At 43.7% G+C, this 27,327-nt stretch overlaps 5 protein-coding genes and 1 non-coding gene across 6 annotated transcripts; 4 read left to right on the forward strand and 2 right to left on the reverse strand.

The window, feature by feature from the left end:
- Nucleotides 1-1,268: 1,268 nt before the first annotated feature.
- On the reverse strand, nt 1,269-4,085 carry C8R40DRAFT_1150820 (uncharacterized protein). Its single transcript, XM_046229550.1, is given in 4 exon segments — nt 1,269-1,727; nt 1,739-3,447; nt 3,502-3,792; nt 3,849-4,085. 4 exon segments carry the CDS (start codon nt 3,927-3,929, stop codon nt 1,316-1,318), a joined length of 2,493 nt encoding a protein of 830 aa, XP_046083961.1. The 5' UTR covers nt 3,930-4,085; the 3' UTR covers nt 1,269-1,315.
- A 2,297-nt stretch (nt 4,086-6,382) lies between these two features.
- C8R40DRAFT_1116028 (uncharacterized protein) lies at nt 6,383-7,461 on the forward strand. Its single transcript, XM_046228577.1, has 4 exons — nt 6,383-6,566; nt 6,626-6,823; nt 6,872-7,035; nt 7,087-7,461. The coding sequence occupies exons 2-4, from the start codon at nt 6,686-6,688 to the stop codon at nt 7,295-7,297; spliced, it is 513 nt and encodes a 170-aa protein (XP_046083962.1). The 5' UTR covers nt 6,383-6,566; nt 6,626-6,685; the 3' UTR covers nt 7,298-7,461.
- A 92-nt stretch (nt 7,462-7,553) lies between these two features.
- On the forward strand, nt 7,554-8,045 carry C8R40DRAFT_1200134 (uncharacterized protein). The gene is made up of 2 exons (XM_046233114.1): nt 7,554-7,581; nt 7,640-8,045. The coding sequence occupies exon 2, from the start codon at nt 7,674-7,676 to the stop codon at nt 7,869-7,871; it is 198 nt and encodes a 65-aa protein (XP_046083963.1). The 5' UTR covers nt 7,554-7,581; nt 7,640-7,673; the 3' UTR covers nt 7,872-8,045.
- A 14,528-nt stretch (nt 8,046-22,573) lies between these two features.
- C8R40DRAFT_1266726 (uncharacterized protein) lies at nt 22,574-23,724 on the forward strand. Its single transcript, XM_046233943.1, has 4 exons — nt 22,574-22,654; nt 22,719-22,802; nt 22,864-23,045; nt 23,114-23,724. The coding sequence occupies exons 3-4, from the start codon at nt 22,904-22,906 to the stop codon at nt 23,662-23,664; spliced, it is 693 nt and encodes a 230-aa protein (XP_046083964.1). The 5' UTR covers nt 22,574-22,654; nt 22,719-22,802; nt 22,864-22,903; the 3' UTR covers nt 23,665-23,724.
- C8R40DRAFT_1116038 (GPI transamidase subunit PIG-U-domain-containing protein) lies at nt 23,725-26,880 on the reverse strand. Its single transcript, XM_046228578.1, has 7 exons — nt 26,796-26,880; nt 26,154-26,744; nt 25,129-26,048; nt 24,972-25,071; nt 24,463-24,506; nt 24,264-24,388; nt 23,725-24,112 (listed from the first exon to the last, which is right to left on the reverse strand). Exons 2-7 carry the CDS (start codon nt 26,541-26,543, stop codon nt 23,838-23,840), a joined length of 1,854 nt encoding a protein of 617 aa, XP_046083965.1. The 5' UTR covers nt 26,544-26,744; nt 26,796-26,880; the 3' UTR covers nt 23,725-23,837.
- Nucleotides 26,881-27,044: 164 nt separating this feature from the next.
- On the forward strand, nt 27,045-27,127 carry C8R40DRAFT_t178. The gene has a single exon. It is a non-coding gene; the product is annotated as a tRNA-Val (tRNA).
- Nucleotides 27,128-27,327: the final 200 nt, after the last annotated feature.

The raw sequence follows: 27,327 nt of genomic DNA on the forward strand, positions 1-27,327 counted from the left end.
ATAGGCTTTCTTAGCTTTACAGGACTGCCAATCTGCAAATGTACTGTCAAGTCCATGCCTCGGGCCTCTATTCCGCCACTTGGTATTCTGAAGATCCACTGTTTATTGTAATCTCACTCTTATTGTTCTTTCTCGCTACACATACCCTTTCGTTCTAGTCCCTCCTTATTGTCTTTTACTTTACCCTGCAGGTACTACTCGTATAGCTCCTAGTAGTTAGTCTGGCGCTCCGCACCAATGCACCGTTCCGTAGATATAAATACTGCCTGTACGCTACTGTAGTTCCTCAGTTTAATTATCAACTTAGATCTCTCTTCCCAACTTAGCCCTTCTCTAAGTCTTCGGACTCAACGCCTTGAAGTATGTTCTACTCTACCTTAGGACTTAGACGTTCTTTGGTTCGCTCCTCATCACCGGCGTTGCCGCCGCTCCGGCTTGGCTGCTACTTAGCTCCTCCCTTCTGTACTTTCGGTCTCTGGGGACTAACAGCGTAACGGCGGTGTTGTTAATAACTTCACTACTGTCCCACTCGACCTCCCGCACTTAGATACCTTGTGGCCTCTGGCACGGTTACACGGTGTACATGATCTTAACACATACCCTTCGACCAAAGGTAAAAGCAATCATGTTGGCAAAGGGGATGAAGGTAGCTGAAGCGAGTGTTTCAGATACATGGATACAAAAGTTCCTGAAGAAATACAGAGACTTGATAAAGTCAGCGCGCAGATCAGGTTTAGACCCCAAGTGAGCGCAGGCTTTCAACTTCACAATTCAAGGAGCTCAACAACATCAGGAAAAACGTCCACTGATAATGTTTGGGAAGTTCATGTAAGATTTCAATAAGATTGCAAAAATTCACATAACGCAACAACTACAAGTATTTAAGATAATGACAGAACATTTTCGAAGTTTTGAATACTCTTAGCTGTCTATAGTCATAATGTAATGCAAATCATACATACCACAGTCAGTTTTAGCTGTTGCTTCTGACAGCATTTCTGATGAAGTTTGCGGCCTGGTGGAAGCTGGGAGCAGTAAACTTCGGACCCGGATCGAACAGAAGGTTGTTGCCGACATGCCGCTTCTTACCTCGTATCAGGCCCATATCGAAAACATCGTAGAGCTCGAGGGGTCTATAGCTAAGCAAAAAATAGGATGTCCATGCGTAGTTCAGCCAAATACAAATAATATTAGCAAGAATCGTGCAGTTCTGAAGATATTTGAGCAATCTACAGGCTTCTACAGGTTGTAGGAACGCTCTCTCGTGTGAATAGAAGAAATCCGGACTGCGTAGTCTAATTCTGATTACTTGTAACTACGACAGGTTGAAGTACATATGTATATCTGTAAATGGGCTCAGATAAAAGGAGGGACACTGGTCAAGTACTGACTCATGTGTCCATTGCGGAGGTGCTGTTCCACCCCACCTAGGATACAAACAAACACTCTGCTTGATCATATCAACCGGAACTACAGAAACTGCTCGTGATCCATCTCTACAAAATTGAGGCTTGACATGGTAAAGAAGAGAGTATGGTTCGGGCCTCTGCGTGAACTTAGTGAACCATTCAACATAAGCAAGGTGGACAGGCGGAGTCACATTTGCGGGAAACAGTCGGTTCAAGTGTTGCTTTGGGAGGGAGAAAATAGCCCGGACACGCCCTATCTGACATCCTGAAATAGAGTGCATGAGCGAACGTGCAGGTACAACAGAACACAACACGTACCTTGCAAAAACTTGCCATTGTCATCATCCTTCTGAACACGGATCAGAGCAGCATCAAATTGGGACGTCTGGCGGACCTGGCCCTGAGCATTGAGGCGACGAGGATGGGCAGATACAACATCAAGAGTCTTCTTGCCATATAAATCTTCGTTTCGGAATTTCATCCTATGCCAAACTGGCACACCACGAAACGGAAGAGAAAGAAATGATGCCATTTCGTTGACCTCAGCAGGAGTAAATTCGGGATTGCGAAATTGGGAAATGAACCGTTTCAAAGCATACTCAAACTGAGTGGCGCCGTAACCAAGTAAGCTTCTTTCCTCAAGTTTTGAGATTGATACTGTCTTCACAGTGGGAAATTTGGCGAAATGTTGTGTAAGTGGGCACTGCATGTCATGCAACGTTTTTTGAGATCCTGGAAAATCGTATCGTACACCTGAGATGGTGGTAGGAGAAGGAATGTCAAGTTGTGGCTGTGACTGTTGCCACGCAATGTAACTCGCATGATGATTGACTTTCTCTTGCCTCTCCAACCATTTTGTCATCTGTGAGTACTCGTCCTTGCGATTAGAAGCACGATATGCATCTTTTGCAAAGTCAATGTGAAGACGCTCTGTTGCTTCTGTATTATAGTTGTCCGATGTGCCAAATAGTTTGAAAGCGCGGACATAGTGACATAGAAAATGGATTTTGGGGATGTTAAAGTGCTCTCGGGCACCAAGCTCAATGAAAATATCTTTATTCTCATGAAATAGAGCAAGAGCGGCATCGACAGAGGTAAGAGATTCGTCACTGTGAATGGGAAAGCTAGACATGTAGAGGAAATCCAGTAATGAACGGGTAGCTGTGATCAATCTGCGGGACTTTGCTGGCGCCAGCCTTGGCACGTCAATGACAAGGCTGAGAAGAAACATACACATCTGCTTGTGTTCGGTACCACTGACACGGGAAAGTGTTGTGATTCCCTTGTGGAAATGACGCATGCCATGCTTTGCTGGTAATCGACGTACTCGCGCATCAACTTCTCCCGCTCCAACGATAGCAGTAATCCACTTAATCAAGTGTTTCATAACCCCTTGGTATAGCTGGTGAAGGAGGTCGGGAGTGATGGAACAGAAAATGTCGGTATAGGGAAGATCTTCCCAAAAAGGATGTTGGACAGGTTTCATGTTGGCAGCCGCACAACTTTGAGCCCATTCATCTGTACCAATTAAGTGGGCCACTTCGATAGCTTGAATTGCATCACGGTACTCTGCTGTACAAGGGTATTCTCCCAGCTCATGCTTCGCCACCATGCAGATTGGACTGCGTCCATAGTACCCACATGAAACAAGCATCTGTTCGGGATAATCTCCAATATAAGCAGCGAGGATCGGGTGACACCGCCGCCTGACACCGTCACCACTGGTCATGATAATTCCGTCAATGCCTGCACTTTTCAGAGGTGCGAGGATACTCCCCATGCATGCATGAAAGAGATTCGACACAGCGCGCCTCCGGGCTGCCTTAGTAGGTAGGTGCTGTAGACGGGTGGTAGGAAGATAAGCGAGGAGAATTTGGGCCTGCTGTGAGGGTTTTCGTCGAACTTCCTTAGGGAGATTCCCGATGGTAAGATATACAGGGTACGCAGACTTATTTCGAAAAAGTGTGATTTGAGTTTTGTCACTGGAAATGATGACTGGAACAATAGTAGCACCAGGTTTATCTTGCTCGAGCTGGACCTGTAAGGATGGCAAACATTATCATACGAACAATGATTAAATGGCATGTCATACCTGAGTATTCCACCACCACTTCCCGGTGTGCATGTCATGATAAAGCCTCTGAGTCTTGTTTGCATCGGAGTAATGTCGTTCAGGAGAAACACAGAGATAGCGCGCATGATCTGGGGAGCCATAGAGTGCGCGTATACAGTCCTCAATAGGTCGTTTATATAAGTCAAAGGCTTCTCCACCGATCACAACCTCTTTACGTGTAAATGCAGGCCTCCGAGCAGGGATTTCCGTATCAATAATATGATTAAGCTCTGCACTATTACAGTATGAAAGTCCTAATGCTTTGTATACCTGTAGAATTCAACAACTTAGTCATAGCGAAGGGGAGATGACAATAAAGAACATACACCGTCAACAGCAAGCAAGTCGCTGAAAGCAGTCGATCCAGTTCCCCGTGTTTTCGCCCATTTCGCCACTTCCCAGTCCATCTGTGAGGCAAACGGTGACCAAGGATTTTCACCTTTATGTGGAATATGGGATCTATACTGCAAAAACCCATCTCGAGAACTATAAAGGACTGGATTGCGTGAATTCCTGCCCTTGACAGGTGCTCCCGCCTGACCTCCAAAACTTTCGACATGAATGCCATCGCGGTGTGAAGGCAGGTCTCGGAGAAATGATCTTTCGGTTGATAGAGTGGGAATGGCATCCACATCTACATTATGTTCAGCACTAGAAGCGGGTACCCGAGGAAGCTCCCAAGCATCTTCGAGCTCAGGTGGAAGCTGTTCTTCATCTTCAGAGTCATTATCTATATCTCCTCCCATGCCATTGTAATCTTCATCGAATCCCGGAAAATCTTCGTCGGAATAGTCGTGGCCATAGAAATCACTGACAGATTGCGGAGTGGTAACATAGAGATCATGCTCTGTATCTAGAGGAGGAACTGAAGGAGCAGAAGGGCTGATTTTGGATAGTTCAGGAGAACGATACGTAGGAGGGGTCTTCTGAGGCATAAACCGGCTGTGGTGGATAGTTTTCTTCAAGTCCTCATGCGCAGCCATGCACTGAGGCTTTGAAGTCTTCTCAAGATGCTGAATGAAGTATGATGCACGTGAAAATTGACGACTACATCCTGAACATTTGTATGTGGAGGGGTCCAATTCTGCACCAGTAGACATTATATGAAGTAAAGGTGGTAAACAGAGGAAATTTTTCGTTCAGCCGGTGCCCTAAAGTACATGCCGCCGCTTCAAAACCGAGCAGTGCATGTTCAAAATGAATTTGCTTGTTACTCACTTTCTTTCCTTCTTTTCATTCTCCTTTTGTCTTACTTTTCTTTCATATATCCAAATCATTTACAATGTCTAGCCGTAAGGGCAGAGTTTCACAGGCTGACTTACCTCAAAATTATGCGCCAGCGAATTCAGACCCAACGAGAACACCTGGTCAAGGGAATTCCATAACTCCTGTCACCCGGCCTCAAACTCGAGCTTGAACACAGAAAGCTACACCTATGAGCTTACAAAAAAAGGATTCCCAGCCAAGGCAGAGAGTTGACCCACCTAGGAGTGGTGAGTCGTACTGGACTTCCTTTTCGAATAATGATTGATATTCTGTGTAGCAATACTGCGGCAAAGGAAGACCAAAAGGCCTGTTGTAGTTCCAGTACCAAAGCCATCTACAAGAAAATGTTCGTGTTTCTATTTCTGTGAACAACTCGTGTGTCCCTCACCATTCTATAGCCATTAAGCATGGACCAGTTTATATTGACATCAATGCCGATGATACTGGCGTAGAGTCTGCAGAAGGTGGATTATTACTTCGATGATGACACAAGCTTACTCATATTTCTTCAGAGGCGCCTCCTAGAAAAAAAGCAAAGATCGCTCCAGTAACTTTGCATCATGGTAGTCAGTATCTGCAAGAGGACGACGATGAATCTGAATCTAGCTCTGGCAATGATTCCAATGACCCGGCTCTTGGTTCTGATGCTTCCATGGACAATCCTCAAGATGATTTGGGAGCAGGTCAACACTTAGCAGAAGAGGTAATCATACACGGAGCTCTAGATTCTCATTCATGAAACATTTTCAGGGCGCTGTGTTCACAAATGGCACGGAGGAAGAAGGAAACACTGAACGTACGTGCGAATTAGCATTTACAATTGATCATGTGTATCATTCTGATTTTCTGAATGTTCTACAGGCTCTCATTCTAATGCCAGTTATGACGATGACTCTATCTTCTTCGAGGAGAGACAGTTGTCAGATATGGAGATTGATGGCGAGCCTGAACTTATGGAACCCACTCCAAGTCGCAGGTCCCTCTCGCATCCCCATGGCAACTCAGGAAAACAACGGCTGGTTATTTCGAGAGTACGTGAACAAATACTATTGAGATTTCACATCTTGAACTGGTATTGCACTCAGGCTATGGCTAGTCGAAGGTCACAAAAGCTCGAATTTGAGGTACGTGATATTTTGAGTACGCATAATTACTCACTCAATATTTACTTCTAGCTTCCTCGAGTTTCAGAAACGGTGCTTCCTACTTCCCAAGCAGTTCAAGGTCCTAGAACAGCTACTTCTACATCTGTGTCAGATTCCAAATCCGAGCTGAAGTGGAAAGAACGCACCAAAATCAATACTATTTCTCATAATCGTACTTTCACTCTCGGTCCCCTTTCTGGCCAACCAGCAGTTATGTTGAGTGTAATTGAAAAAGCCATTACTCTTGGCAAACGCAACATACTCCTCGATACCACCTTTTCACCGGTTGGTTCAGCATCCTTAAAACAGATTGGCTACGCCGCACTCATTCGAGTAGCAACTGACGAAGGATTTGATGGTGAATATGATGTATGTGACCGTTTGGAACATGGTGAAAACAATGCGTATGCTAAGCCGCTGATATCCTATGTACGTCATTGTTAGCTTGTCATAGTCAATCCTCACACTTTCTTCCAGGTCAGTCACCGTATTGGGACCGAAAGATCGCAACTAAAGGACCACTTCTCCGTCGTACTTGGGGCTTTCAACCTCTCTCACGCTAGTGGCACTGCCCCAGCAATCAATCTGGTGCAGAGGCGCACATATTTCTATCCTCAAACACCCAGTATCTCGGTACGTGGCACGATATCATTTTACTAAAACACCAAAATTCATGTCTTGTCACATTATAGGATGAAAGGTACAAGTATGATTACAGTCGGCCTTTCGAGCACCCAGTATTTGCGGGGTACATGGGTGCCGCTTTTTTCTCTTCTACATACTATAGTGGTATCATCAAGCGATACAGTGACGTGTTTGTTTTGTCAATTCAAGAGAAGCCCAATGAGTTGGAAGTCCCGAAAGCTTTGGTTGCACTTGCAAGCACAGCGGTGCGTTTCTGTTCATAATTTGTAATCATATGTCTTACAACCACTCAGATCCACGCCTGTATCCAAGATTTCTCCAGTGGCATCAAGGACAACTTCCCGACTAAGGAACTTGATGGAGTTTGGAAGTTGTCCCTTGAAATTCTCGACGGAATTCAGAAAAGAAATCGCATGAAATACCATCGACTCATGCATAATCTCTATATCGAGTCATCGTGAGCTTTCTTACACCTCATTGCTCATCGTAACTAATTCCGTTTCTCAAGTGGTGCTGTGTCGTCAATGCACAGCATGACCAACCAACAAGTTTATGATACCATTGACTGGTCTGCCATCGAACAGGATGATGATGACTACAACGGAAATGGCAACCATGATGGCAACCCGCCTGCTCAAGCTTCCAATAAGGTCAACAAGCAGCCTGTTACAGCTGCAGACGCTACCAATGAAGGAAGCAGGATTGATTCCACGCTCTAATTTCGCCTGATACATATTTTGTCTTACAAGTCTCTCCTTATCCTATCGTGTCATACCCTTGTTTTTAATTCCTTGCATTTGTCCTACCGTACTATCCTAACTAATATGGTATAATTAACTCAATGCTATTGTTTCGTTAATACATGATTGTCCAAATATCGCAAGAATACAATCAGTATAGATAGATATACTATTTGAATCTTATGATGCTTTGTTTTAGGTTCTACGTTAGGCACTCTGCTTTACTCTACACTTTCCGAAAGAAACCAAACATCGTCTGAAAGGTATTCTAATTTAATCTATCCTTTACAGAAGCCAATAGTAACTGTTGTAAATTACGAGGATTCACAACTAGGGCTGGAAAATTACTGAAATTATGCAAATTAAGCTATGGCCCGAAACTTCAAAAAATATCATGAATATACGCATGTTAATGGGAATTACCAAACATTATCAGTGGACGTTTTTCCTGATGAACATATTGAAGAAGGGAGAAGTGCCTTGGGAGTTGGTGTACAACGTAGATGAGAAAGGTATACAGATGGGAGGAGTTCGGAAGAACTCACAGCAATGATACTTCTTTTCACGCAAGGATCAGAAAATGTATTGCATGCACAGCGACAAGCTCGAGCTAGTGACCATAGTCGACTGTGTTTGTGCAGATGGTACCGCTCCAATCAAACCATGTTTTGTGTTTTCTGGAAAGACAATGTATGATGAGTGGGCAGCTGTTGATGATGAAATCTTGTAAGCATACCTTAATTCTCTAGCTTGAATCTATTATCACTTCGATACAGGTTAGCTACTTTGGAAAATGGCTGGACTGACAATGAGATCAGTTTCCAATGGTTCAAACAGAACTTTGTACCTCAAGCAACTGCGCGGAGGGAGGCAAACGGCCTTTCCAATAAACCCATAGTCCTGTTGTTTGATGGTCATCAGTCTCATATCAGTAAAGAATGGGTAGATCTTGCCCTTGAGAATAATATTATCCTGGTATGTCCTTCCTCGCATACTACCCATCGCCTCCAACCACTAAATGTTGGCTATTTCGGACCTCTCCAAGCAGCCTGGTTTAACCGTTGTGATGAGATCCTTGAAGAAACTGGGGAGCCAATGTCATCGCGCAATGTTGTGAAGGAGTATTGGCAATGCCGAATGACTGCATTCAAGGAGTCAACCATTCTGCAAGTGTGGCGAAAATCAGGAATTAATCCATTCAATCCTGATGTCTTTACTCACGTGGATTTTGCTCCTTCCATTGCTTCTTCAACCAAAGTTCACCTCCCTGATTCCTTCCCTAGACAATTGCCGCGAGCTCCCGATATGTCATCGGAAGATGCATTGTTCAATGCTGAGGCCTTGATCATGTTGGAAGGAGGCAAACAAGGTGAAGAAGGTGAAGAAGGCGATGAAGGCGATGAAAGCTATGGAGATTCTAATTCCTCAGAATTAGAATCAGATTTGGAATTCGCATCAGATGATGCTTCTCAGTCGGCTACCTCCACGCAACTCCAATGGCGGTATACACGTTCTCAGACCTCCCAACTCTCTGCCACGTTGCAACTCGAATGGCGGCATACATGTTCTCAGACCTCCCAACTCTCTGCCATGTCTTCTTCACTGTCACTTCAATCTTCGACCCCCTCTTCTGTACAGTAACTTTCTACTGCCTCATCTGCACGGTCAGAAGAACTTGCCCGGCTTCGACACAAAATTGCCAATCTCGAGTGGGAGAATGCTGGTCTCCAACTAGAGTCAGCTTCTTTCAAAGCTCAGTGTGACGCTGCTCAAGCTCACGCTGTTTTCGCCGGCCAACAACTTGCAGTCTATAAACATCAATACAATGCCAAGCTCAAAAAGAAGGAATCATCGAAAAGGGTCCCGACTTCTGCGCAGGTGCTCACGTCAAGGGAAGTGAGGAAGGAGATAGAACAGGATGCTGCAAAGAAGGTGCAAATGCAGAAGGTTGAGGCTGAGAGGGAGATGCAGAAAGCTGAAGCAGAAAAGGTTGATGCCATTCGACATGCTGAGCAAGAAAGGTTGGGCATAGAGTTTTCCGGGAGCCTGAACTCGATGAGTAAAAAAGCTTTGGTCGACATTGCTTTCTCTCTGGGGGTTCCATTGAAGGATGCGACACAGGACGCTCTTTGTGTTTGCCTTCATGCTCATTTTGATGCTCACCCAGAGCTGAAAAAGCATCCTCGTTATATTGGTCTCTTTGAACGAATGCACAAGCGTAAAGACCCACCAAACGATGCTCATCCAGGCCCGTCTTCCTGTCGTCTACTTCCTCCTTCTCAACGGTCTCCATCACCAGAACCATCTTCATTTTCATTGGGTCCATCTTCATTCTCACTGGGTCCATCATCATTCGCACCAGGTCCATCATCATCCGCACCAGGTCCATCATTGTTCGCACCAGGTCCATCATTGTTCGCACCAGGTCCATCATCATATTCACTGTCCACGTATCACTTATCTCTCTCCTCTCCGCCCTTCTTTGGTCAATTGCAACAAATGCCACTTCCTCTCCATGCACATCATTACCATCCGGTTGCATCCGAAAACTAGTCACCATCTCAATTTACTACTGCTATCTACTCAGTTCCCCCACCACTACCTCACAGCTCATCATCACTGTCACCGACAACTTTTAGTAGCTCAGTTTTGCAGCCTCATCCTCGCCCTGTTCCCCATCACAATGTAGATGATCCAAAGTAACTTTTGCATTTCAGAGTTTTTATGTATGAAATTAATTGCTTGAATCATTTATTATCCTCAATCTACTTAAGTTCGATGTACTGATCAACACGAGTTCTGCCTGAACCCGGCATCAAATGGCCAAGTGTGCCAGAGTGCCGAGCAGCGGCATTGATGTGACTCAGTGTGACCCAAGATGCAGAGGTACCCTGTTTTTCCTCGGTCATGGTCCGACGCTCTGTTTATGCCTTATCTACTTTAACATGTAAGACAAAAGACAAGCTTAACATGATTCTAAATAAGACTGTCTACTCAGACTTTTATTTACTCAAAAATTTAAGATATTATTCGCAATATTCAAGAAATCGGAAGTACCCTCAGGCTGTGAACCATAGTACCGCCCATAATTCCGGGAACAGACGAGACGGCAAATCTACACTGGGCGGAAAAGCCCTCAAATCACGTGACTTTTAGTGATATTACAGTAAACTTATAATTTCCGAAAACTTTCAAAAGTTTACAATAAGTTTTGACTCTTACATGGAATTTATGTAAGGGCATATATTTTTTTTGCATCCTATAAGATTGCTGTAAGTAGCAATACTTACAGTCAACTTTTTGAATATTTTTAGCAAAAGATATAGTAAATTTCCCATAAATATTTAGCTTAAAAAACTAATATCAAGTTTGCTATAAATATATTGTAAGTTTGCAGACTGTTAAGATCATGTACACCGTGAAACCGTGCCAAGGCCACAAGGTGTGTAAGTGCGGAAGACGAGTGGGACAGTAGTGAAGTTATTAACAACACCACCGTTACGCCGTTAGTCCCCGGAGATCGAGAGTATAGAGGGAGGAGCTAAGTAGCAGCCAAGTCGGAGCGGCGGTAACGCCGATGACGTGGAGCGGACCAGAGAACGTTCAAGTCCTAAGGTCAAGTAGAACGTACTCCAAGGCGTTGAGCCTGAAGACTTAGAGAAGAGCTAATGTCATAAAGTCTCATGATGCGCCCTTTGATGCGCCATCAGCGCGGTGTGTTCCCATCAATCTGTTTTCACATGTTTATTGTACTTCATCACATGATCATCCCATTAGTTCCATTTGTTTCCGTACGCTTCCATACAACTCATCCTTATTCATCGATTAGTTCATTATGGTTCATTATCGACTCATTATTACTCATATATATTGATTCCTCACTCTTGTTCTATATTGCATTGTTATTTACAATCGCTTACTCATTAGACAAGAGTAGTATATAAAGGACAGTAGACAGGCCCTAGTTCCCCATCTCGACCTCTTGGTCATTGGGCAACTAGGCAAGTACTTGTATCCTTTTAGATACTACCTATCTAACTTGGTCATTGGGCAACTAGATTCCCTTTTGATTACTGGTGTGATTGGCCTCTGACGCTATCCCACTGATTGTTTGAGATCATTATTTCTCCTATCTGTGCTTTGTGCTTGTTTCTGTACTTCTTCGCTCTGCTACAGTCACTCTTAGGCGTATCCAGACCTCCCGCCTCCCGCTTCCTGCCTCGTCGCGACATTAGGTCGAGATCTTCTACTTGTACCATCAGCTTGGTGAGCTGATCTTACAAGGCACCCACCACGTCTACCTTCGGAGTCAACATTGATTGCTCCAACCACTTTCACGCGCATGATACTGCAACTAACACCACTTGCTACTGGGACGCTGAAGAAGAAGAGTGGGAACCCTGCTCCAGACAACCGTGCCCTAATCGATACGAGAACACATTTGACGCAAGTCCGACCGACCGTTACCAACCCATCCACAGACCAGCACCACCTGCCAGGGTAGGACGAATCAGTACTCCTACTACTTCCACTCCTGCACCTCCGCTAGCATCTGCGGAACCATTAGCTCCTGCTGTCACTGAGACCACAGCTGACCCCGATATCGAAATACAATCAATCCCTGAAGAAGACATGTCCTCAGCACAGGATGTTCGAGACGCTATTACAGAACTTACAAAAAACCAGGCTAAGCTCCAAGATGTGGTCTCTGAGCTAGTAAGTGGCCTCAGCACTACCAAAAGTGTTGGCAAGCCACAGAACTACAATGGAAAGCGAGGAGAAGATGCCCGGCGCTTCCTAGCTGCCTTTGAGCTGTGGGCCAGCTCTATCCCTGCTCTCTCCCCGGATCATAAAAAGAAAATCACATCCGCCATTACATACCTTGAGGGGGATGCAGCTATCTGGGCCACTCCTATCTCCGAAACAATTAATAGATCAAGTATAACTGGCTCAGGAGTACCTTTCCCATACGATACATGGGAAGAATTTGTTACAACTTTCAAAACACGTTTTGAGACCACAGATGCCTCGGCCGATGCCAAGCAGCTCCTTAAACGGCTCTACCAGAATAGGACCACGGTGGGAACCTATGCCTCTACCTTCCAACAGTATGCAGACCGCACTGGCTACTCAGACAAAGACTTGCAAGACCGGTTCTACGATCACCTTGCAGATCGAGTAAAAGATGGTCTTGTATTCACAACCCGCCCCACTGGCTCCCTTCAGGAACTGATTGAAGCAGCCATCGACGTAGACAACCAACAAATTACTCGAGCGTGGGAGCAAGGAAAGAAACTGGTCGATGATGGAATCCTGACCAACTTTAGACCCACCACTGTTGCGACCCCATTCACTGCGCCTACTCAAGACCCAAATGCTATGGACATTGATGCCACCACCACTCGATCTCCTGATGCCTTTCGTCGCTTCATGATAGGACGATGCTATGGATGTGGATCTAAGGAACATCGCAAGGCCGATGGCCACCATGAACGGGACATCTGTCGACACTGTGGCCTCAATGGCCATGTAGAGGCTGTGTGCCGTCGTTAGTTCTTAGGACTCCCTGGAAGGAAGGCTACTACCATCAATGCTACCGGCATTCCGGATACAACTCAGTCTGCCGCTCCGGGTACCATCATTGCTGCTACACCAGATCTTGCCGCGCTACTAAAGGAACTTGCAGCCAACCAGCAAGTTCTTGCTGGGCAAATTGCCGAATTACACAAGAATTTTTAAATTGGGAACCCGCCACCACTGCAGCGTCGTTCCCCAAGTTGTACTTAAGATCTCCATCGTCTGTATATGCCTCTATCACCTCCTGTACTATTAGCGCACTAGAATTCAATGATATATCCCATTTCCGTGTGCCCATAGAGCTTAAAGGACGATTCCGGAGTACAACAAGTGCAGCTATGATTGATTCCGGTGCCACTGGTCTCTTTCTACACAAAAAATTTGTTAACAAGCATCATATCTACGTTCGATCCCTACCCCGCCCCATTGAACTTTACAATATTGATGGAACCGCTAATTTAGCAGGGCGGATCACTCATTCTGCTCGACTTCTGGCCAGGGTGGACCAAAATCAACCCCAGATCTTAGAATTCCTAGTTACAAACATTGGATCTGAAGACGTAATTTTAGGGCTCCCTTGGTTACATAAGGTCAACCCTGACATCAATTGGCGTGATGGGCAGATCCAGATTCCTGCAAAGCCAAAGATTCAGCATCATGTAGCTATCGAGGAGATCCCAGAGCCCAAAGAACCCAATGTCGGAGGAAATACAGAACAAATCCTAGAACCTAACAGAGCAGAATCAAATGGCCTTCCTCACACTGTTCCAAAAACTGAGCTAGGTCCAGAGACAGCTGAAACTGGCACGTCCTCGGAAGATGAGCTAGTCTTTGAGGAATCAGGAAGTCCACTGTATTGCTTGACTGGAAATCGCAAACGACGTCGTGCTTGGCTCCGTGCTGGGTTTATCCAAGAGGTAACAGAAGAGCTATGGTGTGCTGCCGGGTACACCTATTCCCAACAGCTTGCCGAAGCAGCAAATAAAGATAAGCCCCAGAAAACATTCGAAGAGATGGTGCCTGAGCCATATCAATGTTATGCAAAAGTATTTTCTGAGAAAGAATCCGAACGACTACCTGAACACAAACCCTGGGATCACGCTATTGACCTAAAACCCGATGCCCCCAAAACTCTACGCACCAAAATCTACCCAATGTCAGTAAATGAGCAGAAAGAACTAGATCGATTCCTGGAAGACAATCTCCGGAAAGGATATATCCGACCATCCAAATCACCACTTTCCTCACCTGTCTTCTTTGTAAAGAAAAAGGATGGCAAACTACGATTCATACAGGACTATCGACGTCTGAATGAATACACTGTCAAGAATCGTTATCCTCTCCCTCTGGTCGCTGACATCATCAATTGTCTACGACAAGCCAAATACTTCACCAAGTTTGACGTATGATGGGGTTACAATAACGTCCGGATCAAGGAAGGCCATGAGTGGAAAGCAGCTTTCTCCACTAACCGGGGACTCTTTGAACCACTGGTCATGTTCTTCGGCCTCACCAACTCGCCAGCTACGTTCCAGGCCCTTATGAACTCCATTTTTGCTGACCTTATCGCGGCAGGAAAAGTAGCTGTGTATCTGGATGATATCCTCATCTTTTCCGCATCCCTACAGGAACACTGGAAAATAGTTCATGAAGTTTTGGAATGATTAGCCAAGAATGACCTCTATCTCCGCCCTGAGAAGTGCGAATTTGAACAAACCTCTATTGAATACCTGGGCCTAATCATCAGCGAGGGAGAGGTTCGTATGGATCCTGTCAAAGTTGAGGCGGTTAAGAACTGGCCAGCCCCAACCTGCCTCCGAGATGTCCGAGGATTCCTAGGCTTTGCTAACTTCTACAGACGCTTCATTGATGGATTCGCTAAAAAGGCGCGAGCACTGAATGACCTCACCAAGAAGGGGGTGGGATGGTCTTGGGGTACCAATGAACAGGTAGCATTTGAGGCGTTAAAAGAAGCTTTTACCACAGCACCCATTCTAGTCCTCTGGGATCCCGACAAACCGACACGTATCGAAGTGGATGCTTCTGGGTTTGCAACTGGAGGGGCGCTATTACAACAGCAAGGAGATGGACTTTGGCATCCCGTGGCATTTCGATCGGCTTCCATGGACCCTGCAGAGCGGAACTATGAAATCTACTACCGAGAGATGTTAGCCATCATCGAAGCCCTGAAAGACTGGCGACACTTCCTAGAAGGACTCCCAAACCCCTTTGAAATTGTGACCGACCATCGAAACCTGGAATACTGGCGAACTGCACAGGATCTAAGCCGGCGACAAGCAAGATGGGCCCTGTGGCTCTCGCGGTTTGACTTTACTCTTACACATAGGGCTGGCAAAGCAAATGCACAAGCTGACGCTCTCTCCCGAGTCTCTCGACTCGAGGTTATGGATGCTGATGACAACCAGCAACAAATAGTTTTACGGCCAGAACACTTCCTCCGAGCTGCTAAAGCCATCCTGTTCCAAAACCCCCTTGAGGAGTGCATTCGGAAGGCAAGCGAGCGAGAATCTGAGGTTCTTGAAGGACTACGTAAATTGAAGACACATGGACCCCACAAACTTGTGAATGGTCTAGCAGAATGGGAAGAGAAGGAAGGAATTGTCTATTACAAAGGCCGGGTGTATGTCCCACCTGATCCTCAACTACGCCGGGATGTCATAGCACAGTGTCATGACGCACTCACAGCTGGTCACCCAGGAAAGCACCGCACCCTAGAGTTAGTCAGCCGACAGTTTTGGTGGCCTACGGTTCGATCATTTGTTGATAAGTATGTGGAAGGATGTGACAACTGTCAACAAAGACGTGTAAGGCTGCAGCCACAATCATCTCTAGAGCCTCTGCCTGTACCAGGAGGACCATGGCAGGACATCGGTGTGGACCTCATTGGAGAACTACCGATGACACAAGATGGACACAATGCGGCAATCACCTTCACAGACCATTACTCCAAAATGATTCACTGCTTCCCCACTACAACCGAACTTACTGCCGAAGGAGTTGCCGACTTCTATTATAAAGAAATCTTCCGACTTCATGGACTGCCCAGACGATTTATCTCTGATCGAGGACCACAATTTGCTGCCAACATCATGAAGGCCTTGCTAAAACGGTTGGGTATTGAATCTGCCCTAACAACGTCGTACCACCCTGAAACAAATGGCCAGACTGAACGAGCTAACCAAGAAATCGAAAGATATATCCGGATGTATGTTAGCCGACGTCAGGATGACTGGGACCGTCTTCTTCCTACTGCCGAATTTGTTATTAACTCTCGAGTACATTTTGCCCACAACAAAGCACCATTTGAAGTGCTCTACGGATATACCCCAGAATTCTCCATCCCCATAGGATCCTGGAAGGAATACCCTTCGATCACAGATCGGCTAGATGCACTCCGCCATGCTCGGGAAGATGCAGAAGCCGCACTATGTATGAGCAAACAACGAATCGCAGATACAATCGCGGAACACCCTAACCAACCTAGCTTTGAAGTTGGACAGCCCGTATGGCTCTCAGTCAATAACCTAAAAATTCGACGCAAAAGTGAGAAGCTGGGAAGCCGCCGACTAGGACCTTTCGAAGTTATTGAGAAGACAGGGGCACACACTTACCGGCTTGCACTTCCTACATGGATGAAGATCCATGACAATATTAATGTCAAGCGTTTGGCACCATGGAAAGGAAACAAAGTCAACGGAATACTGCCAGCTCCGCCGGAGCCGGAGGTCATTGATGGTGAAGAATTTTACGATGTGGACAGGATCCTAGACAGCAGAATACATGGATGGTGGAAAAAGCTGCAGTACTTAGTCTGGTGGAAAGGCTACGACGAGGGCCATGACACCTGGGAAAATGAGGAAAATGTGGTAGGATCCAGTGACGAAGCCATTAACGAATTTTATGCAGCACATCCAAATGCACCAAGGAAGATTTCAGCAACGATCTTTCACTCACTACCATGGCAGCCAATGGTCAACTTCACCGAGGTAAACAACTAGTCGCTGGGACATCGACTCTAAGGAAGGGGGTAATGTCATGAAGTCTCATGATGCGCCCTTTGATGCGCCATCAGCGCGGTGTGTTCCCATCAATCTGTTTTCACATGTTTATTGTACTTCATCACACAATCATCCCATTAGTTCCATTTGTTTCCGTATGCTTCCATACAACTCATCCTTATTCATCGATTAGTTCATTATGGTTCATTATCGACTCATTATTACTCGTATATATTGATTCCTCACTCTTGTTCTATATTGCATTGTTATTTACAATCGCTTACTCATTAGACAAGAGTAGTATATAAAGGACAGTAGACAGGCCCTAGTTCCCCATCTCGACCTCTTGGTCATTGGGCAACTAGGCAAGTACTTATATCCTTTTAGATACTACCTATCTAACTTGGTCATTGGGCAACTAGATTCCCTTTTGATTGCTGGTGTGATTGGCCTCTGACGCTATCCCACTGATTGTTTGAGATCATTATTTCTCCTATCTGTGCTTTGTGCTTGTTTCTGTACTTCTTCGCTCTGCTACGGTCGCTCTTAGGTGTATCCAGACCTCCCGCCTCCCGCTTCCTGCCTCGTCGCGACAGCTAAGTTGAGAAGGGAGATCTAAGTTGATAATTAAACTGAGGAACTACAGTAGCGTACAGGCAGTATTTATATCTACGGATCGGCACATCGGTGCGGAGCGCCAGACTAACTACTAGGAGCTATACGAGTAGTACCTGCAGGGTAAAGTAAAAGACAATAAGAAGGGACTAGAACGAAAGGGTATGTGTAGCGAGAAAGGACAATAAAGGGCAGATCTTTGGAGTACTGAGCGGCGGAATGGAGGCCCGAGGCATGGACTTGACACAGACTGACAAGTAATGATATTTGCCTATTGGCTTTGCACAAGTTTAATAATTTCAGGTCAACTTTCTATGAACTTTCAATCAAAATAATGATAAACTTATGGTTAAATTACAGGATTACTTGTAACACTATGTTGTAAGGAAAATCAAGGACTTTCAATAAACTTTCAATACAACTTGGCACTTGAAAGATTTGTTTGAAGTTCACCATAAGAATTCTGCAATATATAATCTGCAAATCTAGTGACTTTGAGGAATATAATGGGAACTTATGATTTCCAAAAGACTTTTGAATGTTTACAATAAGTTTTTTCTTTTACATGAAACTTGCATAAGAATATATATATTTTTTTTGCATATCAATAGATTGCTGTAAGTAGCATTATTTACACTCAACTTCCTGAATGTTTTCAAATCAAGATAAAGTAAATTTCTTATCCAAAAAACTAACATCAAGTTTGCCATAAATATACTGTAAGTTTGCAGACTGACAAGTAATGATATGGGCCCATTGGCTTTGCACAAGCTTGATAATTTCAAGTCAACTTTCTAGTGAATTTCATTTAAGATAATGATGAACTTATGGTTAAATTACAGGACTAATTGTGACACTATGTTGTAAGGAAAATGAAAAACTTTCAATGAACTTACAAGACAACTTCTTACTTAAAAGATTTGTTTGAAGTTCACCCCAAGCCAGAAAATTTCAGGTCAACTTTTTATGGAATTTCAATTTCAATAGTGATAAACTTATGGTTAAATTACAGGACTAATTGTGACACTATGTTGTAAGGGAAATGAAAAACTTTCAATGAACTTACAAGACAACTATTGGCTCATAAGATTTAGTTGAAGTTCACCATAAGTCTAATAATTTTAGGACAACTTTCTATGAAGTTTCGATGTAAGTAGTGATAAACTTGTGGTTAAATTGCATGGCAACTTGTAACACTATGTTGGAAGGAAAATCATGGACTTTCAGGGAACTTTTGATATAACTTGTCACTTCAAAGATTGGTTTGAAGTTCATGATAAGTTTTCTGCAATATATAACCAAAAATGTGGTAATTTTGAGGAATATTATGGGGGACTTATGATCTCCAAAAACCTTGAGAAGTTTACAATAAGTTTTGACTCATATATTGAATTTAGACAAGAGTATATTTGTTTGCATGCATCATATAAAATTGCTGGAAGTAGGATTACTTACAATTAAATTTTCAATATTTTTGGAAAGAGATATAGTAATTTCCCCATAAACATTGAGCCTAAAAAACTAACATCAAATTTGCTATAAATATACTGTAAGTTTGCAGAGTGACAAGTAATGTTATCTACCTATCAAATGTGCATAGCTTTCATAATTTCAGGTCAACTGGCTACGAAATCTCACACAAAAGAAAGGGACTAGATTGACTGGACAAACAGGATAGATAGACTGGATCAACCAGACAGATGGGACAGATGGACTAGAGTGAATTGGACAGATGGGATAGATAGACTGGATTGACTGGACAGACAGGATAGATAGATTAAAACAATTGGACAGACAGGATAGATAGAGTGGATATAGTGGATAGAGTGGATGGACAGGATCAATTAGACAGACAGGATAGATAGAGTGAATTGGCTGGACAGACTGGATAGACAGGATTGATTGACAGACAGGATAAATAGAGTGGATCGACTGGATAGACTGGATTGATTGGACAGGTGGAATAGATAGAATAGATCAATTGGACAGACAGGATAGATAGACTGGATTGACTGGACAGACAGGATAGATAGATTAAAACAATTGGACAGACAGAATAGATAGAGTGGATCATGTCTATCCACTATATCCACTCTATCTATTCTGTCTGTCCAATTGTTTTAATCTATCTATCCTGTCTGTCCAGTCAATCCAGTCTATCTATCCCATCTGTCCAATTCACTCTAGTCCATCTGTCCCATCTGTCTGGTTGATCCAGTCTATCTATCCTGTTTGTCCAGTCAATCTAGTCCCTTTCTTTTGTGTGAGATTTCGTAGCCAGTTGACCTGAAATTATGAAAGCTATGCACATTTGATAGGTAGATAACATTACTTGTCACTCTGCAAACTTACAGTATATTTATAGCAAATTTGATGTTAGTTTTTTAGGCTCAATGTTTATGGGGAAATTACTATATCTCTTTCCAAAAATATTGAAAATTTAATTGTAAGTAATCCTACTTCCAGCAATTTTATATGATGCATGCAAACAAATATACTCTTGTCTAAATTCAATATATGAGTCAAAACTTATTGTAAACTTCTCAAGGTTTTTGGAGATCATAAGTCCCCCATAATATTCCTCAAAATTACCACATTTTTGGTTATATATTGCAGAAAACTTATCATGAACTTCAAACCAATCTTTGAAGTGACAAGTTATATCAAAAGTTCCCTGAAAGTCCATGATTTTCCTTCCAACATAGTGTTACAAGTTGCCATGCAATTTAACCACAAGTTTATCACTACTTACATCGAAACTTCATAGAAAGTTGTCCTAAAATTATTAGACTTATGGTGAACTTCAACTAAATCTTATGAGCCAATAGTTGTCTTGTAAGTTCATTGAAAGTTTTTCATTTCCCTTACAACATAGTGTCACAATTAGTCCTGTAATTTAACCATAAGTTTATCACTATTGAAATTGAAATTCCATAAAAAGTTGACCTGAAATTTTCTGGCTTGGGGTGAACTTCAAACAAATCTTTTAAGTAAGAAGTTGTCTTGTAAGTTCATTGAAAGTTTTTCATTTTCCTTACAACATAGTGTCACAATTAGTCCTGTAATTTAACCATAAGTTCATCATTATCTTAAATGAAATTCACTAGAAAGTTGACTTGAAATTATCAAGCTTGTGCAAAGCCAATGGGCCCATATCATTACTTGTCAGTCTGCAAACTTACAGTATATTTATGGCAAACTTGATGTTAGTTTTTTGGATAAGAAATTTACTTTATCTTGATTTGAAAACATTCAGGAAGTTGAGTGTAAATAATGCTACTTACAGCAATCTATTGATATGCAAAAAAAATATATATATTCTTATGCAAGTTTCATGTAAAAGAAAAAACTTATTGTAAACATTCAAAAGTCTTTTGGAAATCATAAGTTCCCATTATATTCCTCAAAGTCACTAGATTTGCAGATTATATATTGCAGAATTCTTATGGTGAACTTCAAACAAATCTTTCAAGTGCCAAGTTGTATTGAAAGTTTATTGAAAGTCCTTGATTTTCCTTACAACATAGTGTTACAAGTAATCCTGTAATTTAACCATAAGTTTATCATTATTTTGATTGAAAGTTCATAGAAAGTTGACCTGAAATTATTAAACTTGTGCAAAGCCAATAGGCAAATATCATTACTTGTCAGTCTGCAAACTTACAATATATTTATAGCAAACTTGATGTTAGTTTTTTAAGCTAAATATTTATGGGAAATTTACTATATCTTTTGCTAAAAATATTCAAAAAGTTGACTGTAAGTATTGCTACTTACAGCAATCTTATAGGATGCAAAAAAAATATATGCCCTTACATAAATTCCATGTAAGAGTCAAAACTTATTGTAAACTTTTGAAAGTTTTTGGAAATTATAAGTTCACTGTAATATCACTAAAAGTCACTTCTATCATCTATTTTATCCTCCGTCGGTTTCGTTTCCCTTCCTTCGCTTGGAGATATTAATTCCTGCTACCTCTTTAGAGGTTGAAGGGTTTAGTAGACCCAGTTTTTTCGAAATTAGCCATCCCTTGTCATCGGTTTTTAGTCATATATCTCCTTTTGGTCATTCGCTTTTCGGGTTGGTGAGGTACTTACTACTACTGCTACTAGCTGCTACTACAGGTTGGGCAGCTGCAGCTACATGCGGCGCGCCCTACGCGCGCCGCTTTTTCTATCTACAATACAAGTATATTAGCCATCACCAATCAAGGTGTGGTCCCATTGTAGTACAGACCTCTACAAACACTACCTCTTACTACTCATCCTGCGTCAGCGTTCAATCCACCTTGTACTTAGTGCTCACACAGACACCCATTAACTGGTAGTGGGCCCTGCCGTTCACCGGCGCTACTTCGTTATTGGCTGATAAGGTGGTGCACCATCTGCACAGTGTTGGAGCAACTCCGTACGTACGTACAAAACTCAACCTTTTACTACACCGACGATACCATACACGTATACGCCGTGCTTACCCTAGAACTATACAGTACCTACCATACCACGCACAACAGAAACACACGAGCTCCCTCAGTTGTTCCGATATCAACTGAGGTGAGCTCAAAGTACATTCAGTCATTCATATGCTAATTACACCGTAGTTAAACTTACACTAACAGGTACTTACACAATATCAGTTGTTCCGATATCAACTGAGTTAAACTTACACTAACACACAGATTCAAGTAATGAGGTATTGTAAATCACCCAATTTTTGAGAGTCATGCAACCCAGTGTTTGCCTCCAATAGCACATTGGGACACATTTATCACTTTACAACTTTACAACATCTGCAAAACATGGATATTCGGCTAAGGGCTGAGAGCAGATCCCAGCAGATCCCAGTACCAAAAGCACTGAGAGCAGGCTGCTCTGAGTGCTTTCACTGCTGGGAAATGCTTTCAACTGCTTTTGGACCCTTAGCCGAATATCCAGGTTTTGCAGATGAAGTGCACCGTTCCCTCGAGATTACCCGTATATAGTGAAGGTTTTGATGTTCGGCTAGGTCACAGGTCTGGTGCATAAGCGAAAAATTTGACTTGAATCTTGGATCAGTAGACGCTGATTATATAGAGGGCACATTCTTCGTTATTCTCCCAATCTTTTTCCTCGTTGACGCTGGTACGGTAGGTTTGGAATAGTATGTGATTTGAGTGAACTGATGGATTTGTTTGCATTATTTGGACTTAGTTAACCTTATCTTAAGACCTCAAAGTCGTCATTGACCTGGACAAATTTGCTGGTCGAAGTAATCTTCACTACACACACAAAGTTGTATGTCTTCGGTCACTTAACTAACACTAACTTTAACCTGTCCTTGCTTCCATACGACCAGTACCGGTTCACTATTAACTCGTTACTGTCAAGAAAAGACGATGCTCTTCATATCTTCCCTCCTTCGACGATGCTCTATGCATATATTACTGATGGCTGTTCTCTTCCTGGTGTCCAGTTCCGCTGCACCAAGTCCGAAACACACGCAACCAACGATCTCAAACTTGATCAACGTTGACGTAGGTAAGACATAACTGAATCGAGTTCGCATTCCTCCAAGTCCTGACTTTCTATTTTCTTACCAACCCCAGAGCATGAGTTGGTGGTTCGTATCATGCGATTCATAGGAGACTCTTATAATCCAGTGTCCCCTGCCAACCTCCCACTGGAGAACAATCATCAACTAGGCCTGCTCATTGGCAAAGAAATATTCAGGTTCTTGCGCCCCGATCCCAATGGAAAGCTCAAGCCAATCTTGCCAATGTTCCTTAACTCCACAGACCACAATGACAAAGATGAAAAATTCTTTGCATATATGACTCGCTCAGGGGATCAAAAGAATGCCATGCTCAAAAAGGACGATGTAATAGCGTTCTTTGGAAACAAGGATCCGGAGAGCGTTTTCGAGGTGTTAAGGGATGTCAATCAACTTCGCCGTTCCTCTCGCGGTCGTCCATGGGAAATGAAATCCGTCGACAATGATGCGGATTACATTATTGCGGTTTTGGATTACCTCGCAGCGCTTCCAAGTACGGCGGGTGGCCATGCAACGGTCTTGTATTCCCAGAACGAGACAGTGAAGAAAATGAAAGGGTTAGCAGAGAAATTGAAGCAACATAGAACTGCAGCAAGGCACGCGTAACCTGTGATGGAGTGTAGGTAGTTAATATACCTTGTACTTATGTGGATGTATTGTTGGTCAATCCAAAGTCTGTAATCTAAGCATGTTATATATCCATTGTCTCTGTCCCTGGACAAACCAGCAAACCTACATACACTGGAAATAGAAACCAATAACAAGATCCTCTTACATCTTTATTGTTGTGTAACCACCTCACTCTCTTCCCATTCCTCATCAACACTTCCTGTGTCACTATATTTTCCATTTTCCCCCTTTTCCAGAGCACACCTCAACCCTCCCCAAACCGCATCTACAACACCCATCCCCCCAGCACATGCACCCACCAATGTCGTTGCGTAATAGAAATTTGCATTCCCGCGTCCATGGGTGAGCCACAAATGCGCAAAAAGTGGTTGGAGAAGAGTGGAATGGAGGAGGGTGAGAAGGGCTGGGAGGGGAGTGCGGAGGACTAGAAGAAATATAGAAATTGTTAGCATGAACCACAAATTTATTTAGTTATTCAATTGTTTGTGTAAAATATTAAAAAAGAAAGTCAGTACACACAAACCAATAGAAGAAAGAACAAAAAGACTGAACAAAAACAAAGAACACCCACTTACATGGATACACCTCCCCAAAAATACCCCACATCACGAGGAACAGACCCTGATCTGAGAGGGTCGGGTAGGGCTTGAAGGTTGCGAGGATTCCAGTAAGAAGGAAGAGAGCATAGAGAGGATCGTGTCTGTGTTGAAAGAGAGGTAAGTAATGCGTACAGGAGAGATAGGAAGGAGTAGGGGGAGCAAAAAGAAAACGCACTGAAATTTAATGCATATCGGTGCGACGTACATCAATAAGTGGACCTATTTGTAAGTGATTAGTGAGGTTCAAAAAACATAGGAAAGAAAGGTCGGATAACGAAAGTCCAAGCGGGACGAAAAGAAACGTCACGGTGAACCAAGAACGAATGTTAACAAACACAACAAAGAAGAGAAATCGAGAAACACAGAGGAGCGAGTGAATGGATGGTTTGTAGGAGTTGTATCAAGGATAACGAATGAACGAATCGAGCGTAATGAGAAAGAATGAAAACATAAACAAAAGGTGAAACAGAAGAAAGACAAGATTTGATCCACCAAGACCCGAATCCGAACCGAAGACACGAAGAAACGAAGGCAAGAGAAATGTGTCTTGCATACGTACACACACACGGACGACATGCTAACGAAGAAACAACATTCGGATAACCCAAATAGCACATGAACCACCAATAACCATAAGACTCCAAAGAAAGGGACGAAATAACAGAACACATTCCGATAGCTCACCTCGAACACGACCAAGAAAAACGCTCTAAAATGATCGAACATTTCTGTGAAGAAATACCACCAGAGACCTGGATTTGGTGTGAGAGATGGGAGAGAAAGGCTGAATACGAAGAATTCAGCCGAGGTCCCCAACAAGTGATTTGATGCGGAGACTTACCTCGCACCCCAAGTACTACCCATCCATCCCCAATGACCTACAATCAACGTTGATACGAGGCTAAGTGCGGCAAAGTATACGAAGAACTCTAGTATAACCGGGAAGACTGCGCGAAGGATTGGATGAGACTGGGGACGTAGAGACGACTTGGACTCTGCCTGTGTCTCGTCATTGGATTTCGACTTGGATTCTGACCCGGACACCGTCTCTGCATTCGAGTTTATTTCTGCCTTGGATTCTCCCTCTACCTGGACGTCCTGTTGCTTCCCCGAGGATGGCGTCGCCAGAACAAACGCTCCTGGCTCCATTAACCTACTCCCCGGGCCAGCAAGAATCAGCATAACCAGCGGGGGTAGGAGGATAATAGCATCAAGAGAGAGATGAATACGAAGCGCAAGAAGGAGGAGGGATTTTGATTGTGCGGAAGAGGTAGAGGGGTGATCTGAGGTGGAGGAGCGAGTGGGTGAGGAAGCTTTCGATGAAGAGGAGTCACTGTCTTGCCCTCCGTCCAGCTTTGGTGCTACGTCTGCTGAACTGGCACATTCACATCCCCACGCCACGGCACCTAACAGCACCGCGTTTTCCCAAGCGCTCGTAGAACGCGCAAGAGAGGGGAGGATATGGAATGGGGAGAGGAGGTAGAGTGCTGGGAGAAGAGAGGGAAGGAGGATGTCTCGTGACGAGGATGCCGAAGCCGTAGATGTAGACGACGAGGATGACACTGACAACATACCCGTCCTCGTCCTGGCCCTCCATATTCTCACCAAAAACCACGCTGACAGCGCGTCGGGAGTTATCCAAAGGATGATTTCGAGGAGCGTTGAGAGGAATCTGTGTAGATTGGGTAGGGGGGATGATTCCGTGGTTGAAAGGACTGGGAGAGAAGAATGGAGGAATGAAAAGGAGAGATACAGCGGTGACTTTTTACGTGACGCGTAGAAAGAATCGTAAAGAGAAAAAAAAGGTATCCAATTAACAACTACTTCTCTCAAGAAACAGGAATGAACGAACGGAATTCAACTCACCACACCAACCCTTCGCCCTCCGTCTGCATATACATCCACACCACGTCTATACAACCACATTCCTTCCTTCAGATTCGCATACGATGTCAAAGGCGATGAGGCACTGAGCAGTCCTGGTCCAGTGGTTATGAGCTCAACCACTGAGTTCGTTCCACCACTAGGTGAAGGGGAAGAATAGTATACGTTGTCGCTTGTTAAGTTACTGAAGTGAGCAGGCTGTTGAAACGACGTTGCCGAAGCAGATAAATAGAACTCCAATCCAAACGCTAGCAAGACGCGAAGAGCAACACATAGCGCCATGGAGTTTCTGAAAGAAGCCCAAGACATCGGAGATGACTTGGAGGAGGGAGACGACGATGATGATTTCAAGGACTTTGTAGATGAAGACATGGTCGAGGATGCTGCCAGCTTGTCCACTTTGCGCCCTGCACTATATGCGTGCCAAGTGGCGAATTCCGCCAGAGAACCTCACTATGCTTGAATATTTGATCCTTCAAATGCAGGGAACGAAGCAGTTACGGAGACAGTGATTTCTGAACAGAATAACCCAGCACCTATTATTATTGCGAGCAAAGCGAAGCAATTCAACGTGAGTTGTTAATTTCATGATCCCACGATGTCACAGCCACATCCCGATTAGGTTTCACGCCTCCATATATGAGCCTCCTTCGTCCGGCTCGGAGGGGGCCTTTTGGCCCTCCAATCAAACATGGAGTACTCGCTTCGTCGCTTCGAGGTGTTAGCTGAGTAGTTAGTGCTATCACACCTCGGTACAATGGGTAGATCGTACATACTATAGCTAAGAGGGACCTGCAATAGGCCACACTCAATGCGACTGCATGTTAACCAAATTCGAATCCATTCCATCAGTTCATAGCTTCACATGTATATGGTTCGGTGGTGTAGTGGTTATCACGTCTGTCTCACATTTATATGTGCACAGGAGGTCCCCGGTTCGAGACCGGGTCGAACCATCGTTTGGGATTACTAGTATTTTTTTCGAAGCTACTTGATTAGGTGGTACCTAAGTAACTTGCGAAAGCATCACCCATTCTAAATTTTACTCGCAGGAGAAACTATTTTGGCTGTAAGTTACCCAAACTCATCTGACCAGGTGTTTACATCCTTTCAGATGTAAATCATTTTCCCTTTGGATCCCAAACCTGAACAAAAT

The sequence above is a fragment of the Lentinula edodes genome (genome assembly GCF_021015755.1).
Source record: "Lentinula edodes strain Le(Bin) 0899 ss11 chromosome Unknown C8R40scaffold_29, whole genome shotgun sequence".
Taxonomy (NCBI): domain Eukaryota; kingdom Fungi; phylum Basidiomycota; class Agaricomycetes; order Agaricales; family Omphalotaceae; genus Lentinula; species Lentinula edodes.

Coding starts and splice junctions, on each gene's coding strand:
- C8R40DRAFT_1116028 (XM_046228577.1), top strand. CDS start 6,686: ATGGGTGCCGCTTTTTTCTCTTCTACATACTATAGTGGTATCATCAAG. Junction 6,824..6,871: donor TTGCACTTGCAAGCACAGCG/GTGCGTTTCTGT, acceptor ACAACCACTCAG/ATCCACGCCTGTATCCAAGA. Junction 7,036..7,086: donor AATCTCTATATCGAGTCATC/GTGAGCTTTCTT, acceptor CCGTTTCTCAAG/TGGTGCTGTGTCGTCAATGC.
- C8R40DRAFT_1150820 (XM_046229550.1), bottom strand. CDS start 3,929: ATGGACTGGGAAGTGGCGAAATGGGCGAAAACACGGGGAACTGGATCG. Junction 3,793..3,848: donor ACTTGCTTGCTGTTGACGGT/GTATGTTCTTTA, acceptor TGAATTCTACAG/GTATACAAAGCATTAGGACT. Junction 3,448..3,501: donor AGTGGTGGTGGAATACTCAG/GTATGACATGCC, acceptor CCATCCTTACAG/GTCCAGCTCGAGCAAGATAA.
- C8R40DRAFT_1266726 (XM_046233943.1), top strand. CDS start 22,904: ATGCTCTTCATATCTTCCCTCCTTCGACGATGCTCTATGCATATATTA. Junction 23,046..23,113: donor CTTGATCAACGTTGACGTAG/GTAAGACATAAC, acceptor TACCAACCCCAG/AGCATGAGTTGGTGGTTCGT.
- C8R40DRAFT_1116038 (XM_046228578.1), bottom strand. CDS start 26,543: ATGTCTTCATCTACAAAGTCCTTGAAATCATCATCGTCGTCTCCCTCC. Junction 26,049..26,153: donor GAGGGCGAAGGGTTGGTGTG/GTGAGTTGAATT, acceptor TCACGTAAAAAG/TCACCGCTGTATCTCTCCTT. Junction 24,507..24,971: donor TTTTCTTGGTCGTGTTCGAG/GTGAGCTATCGG, acceptor ACTTACAAATAG/GTCCACTTATTGATGTACGT.
- C8R40DRAFT_1200134 (XM_046233114.1), top strand. CDS start 7,674: ATGCAAATTAAGCTATGGCCCGAAACTTCAAAAAATATCATGAATATA.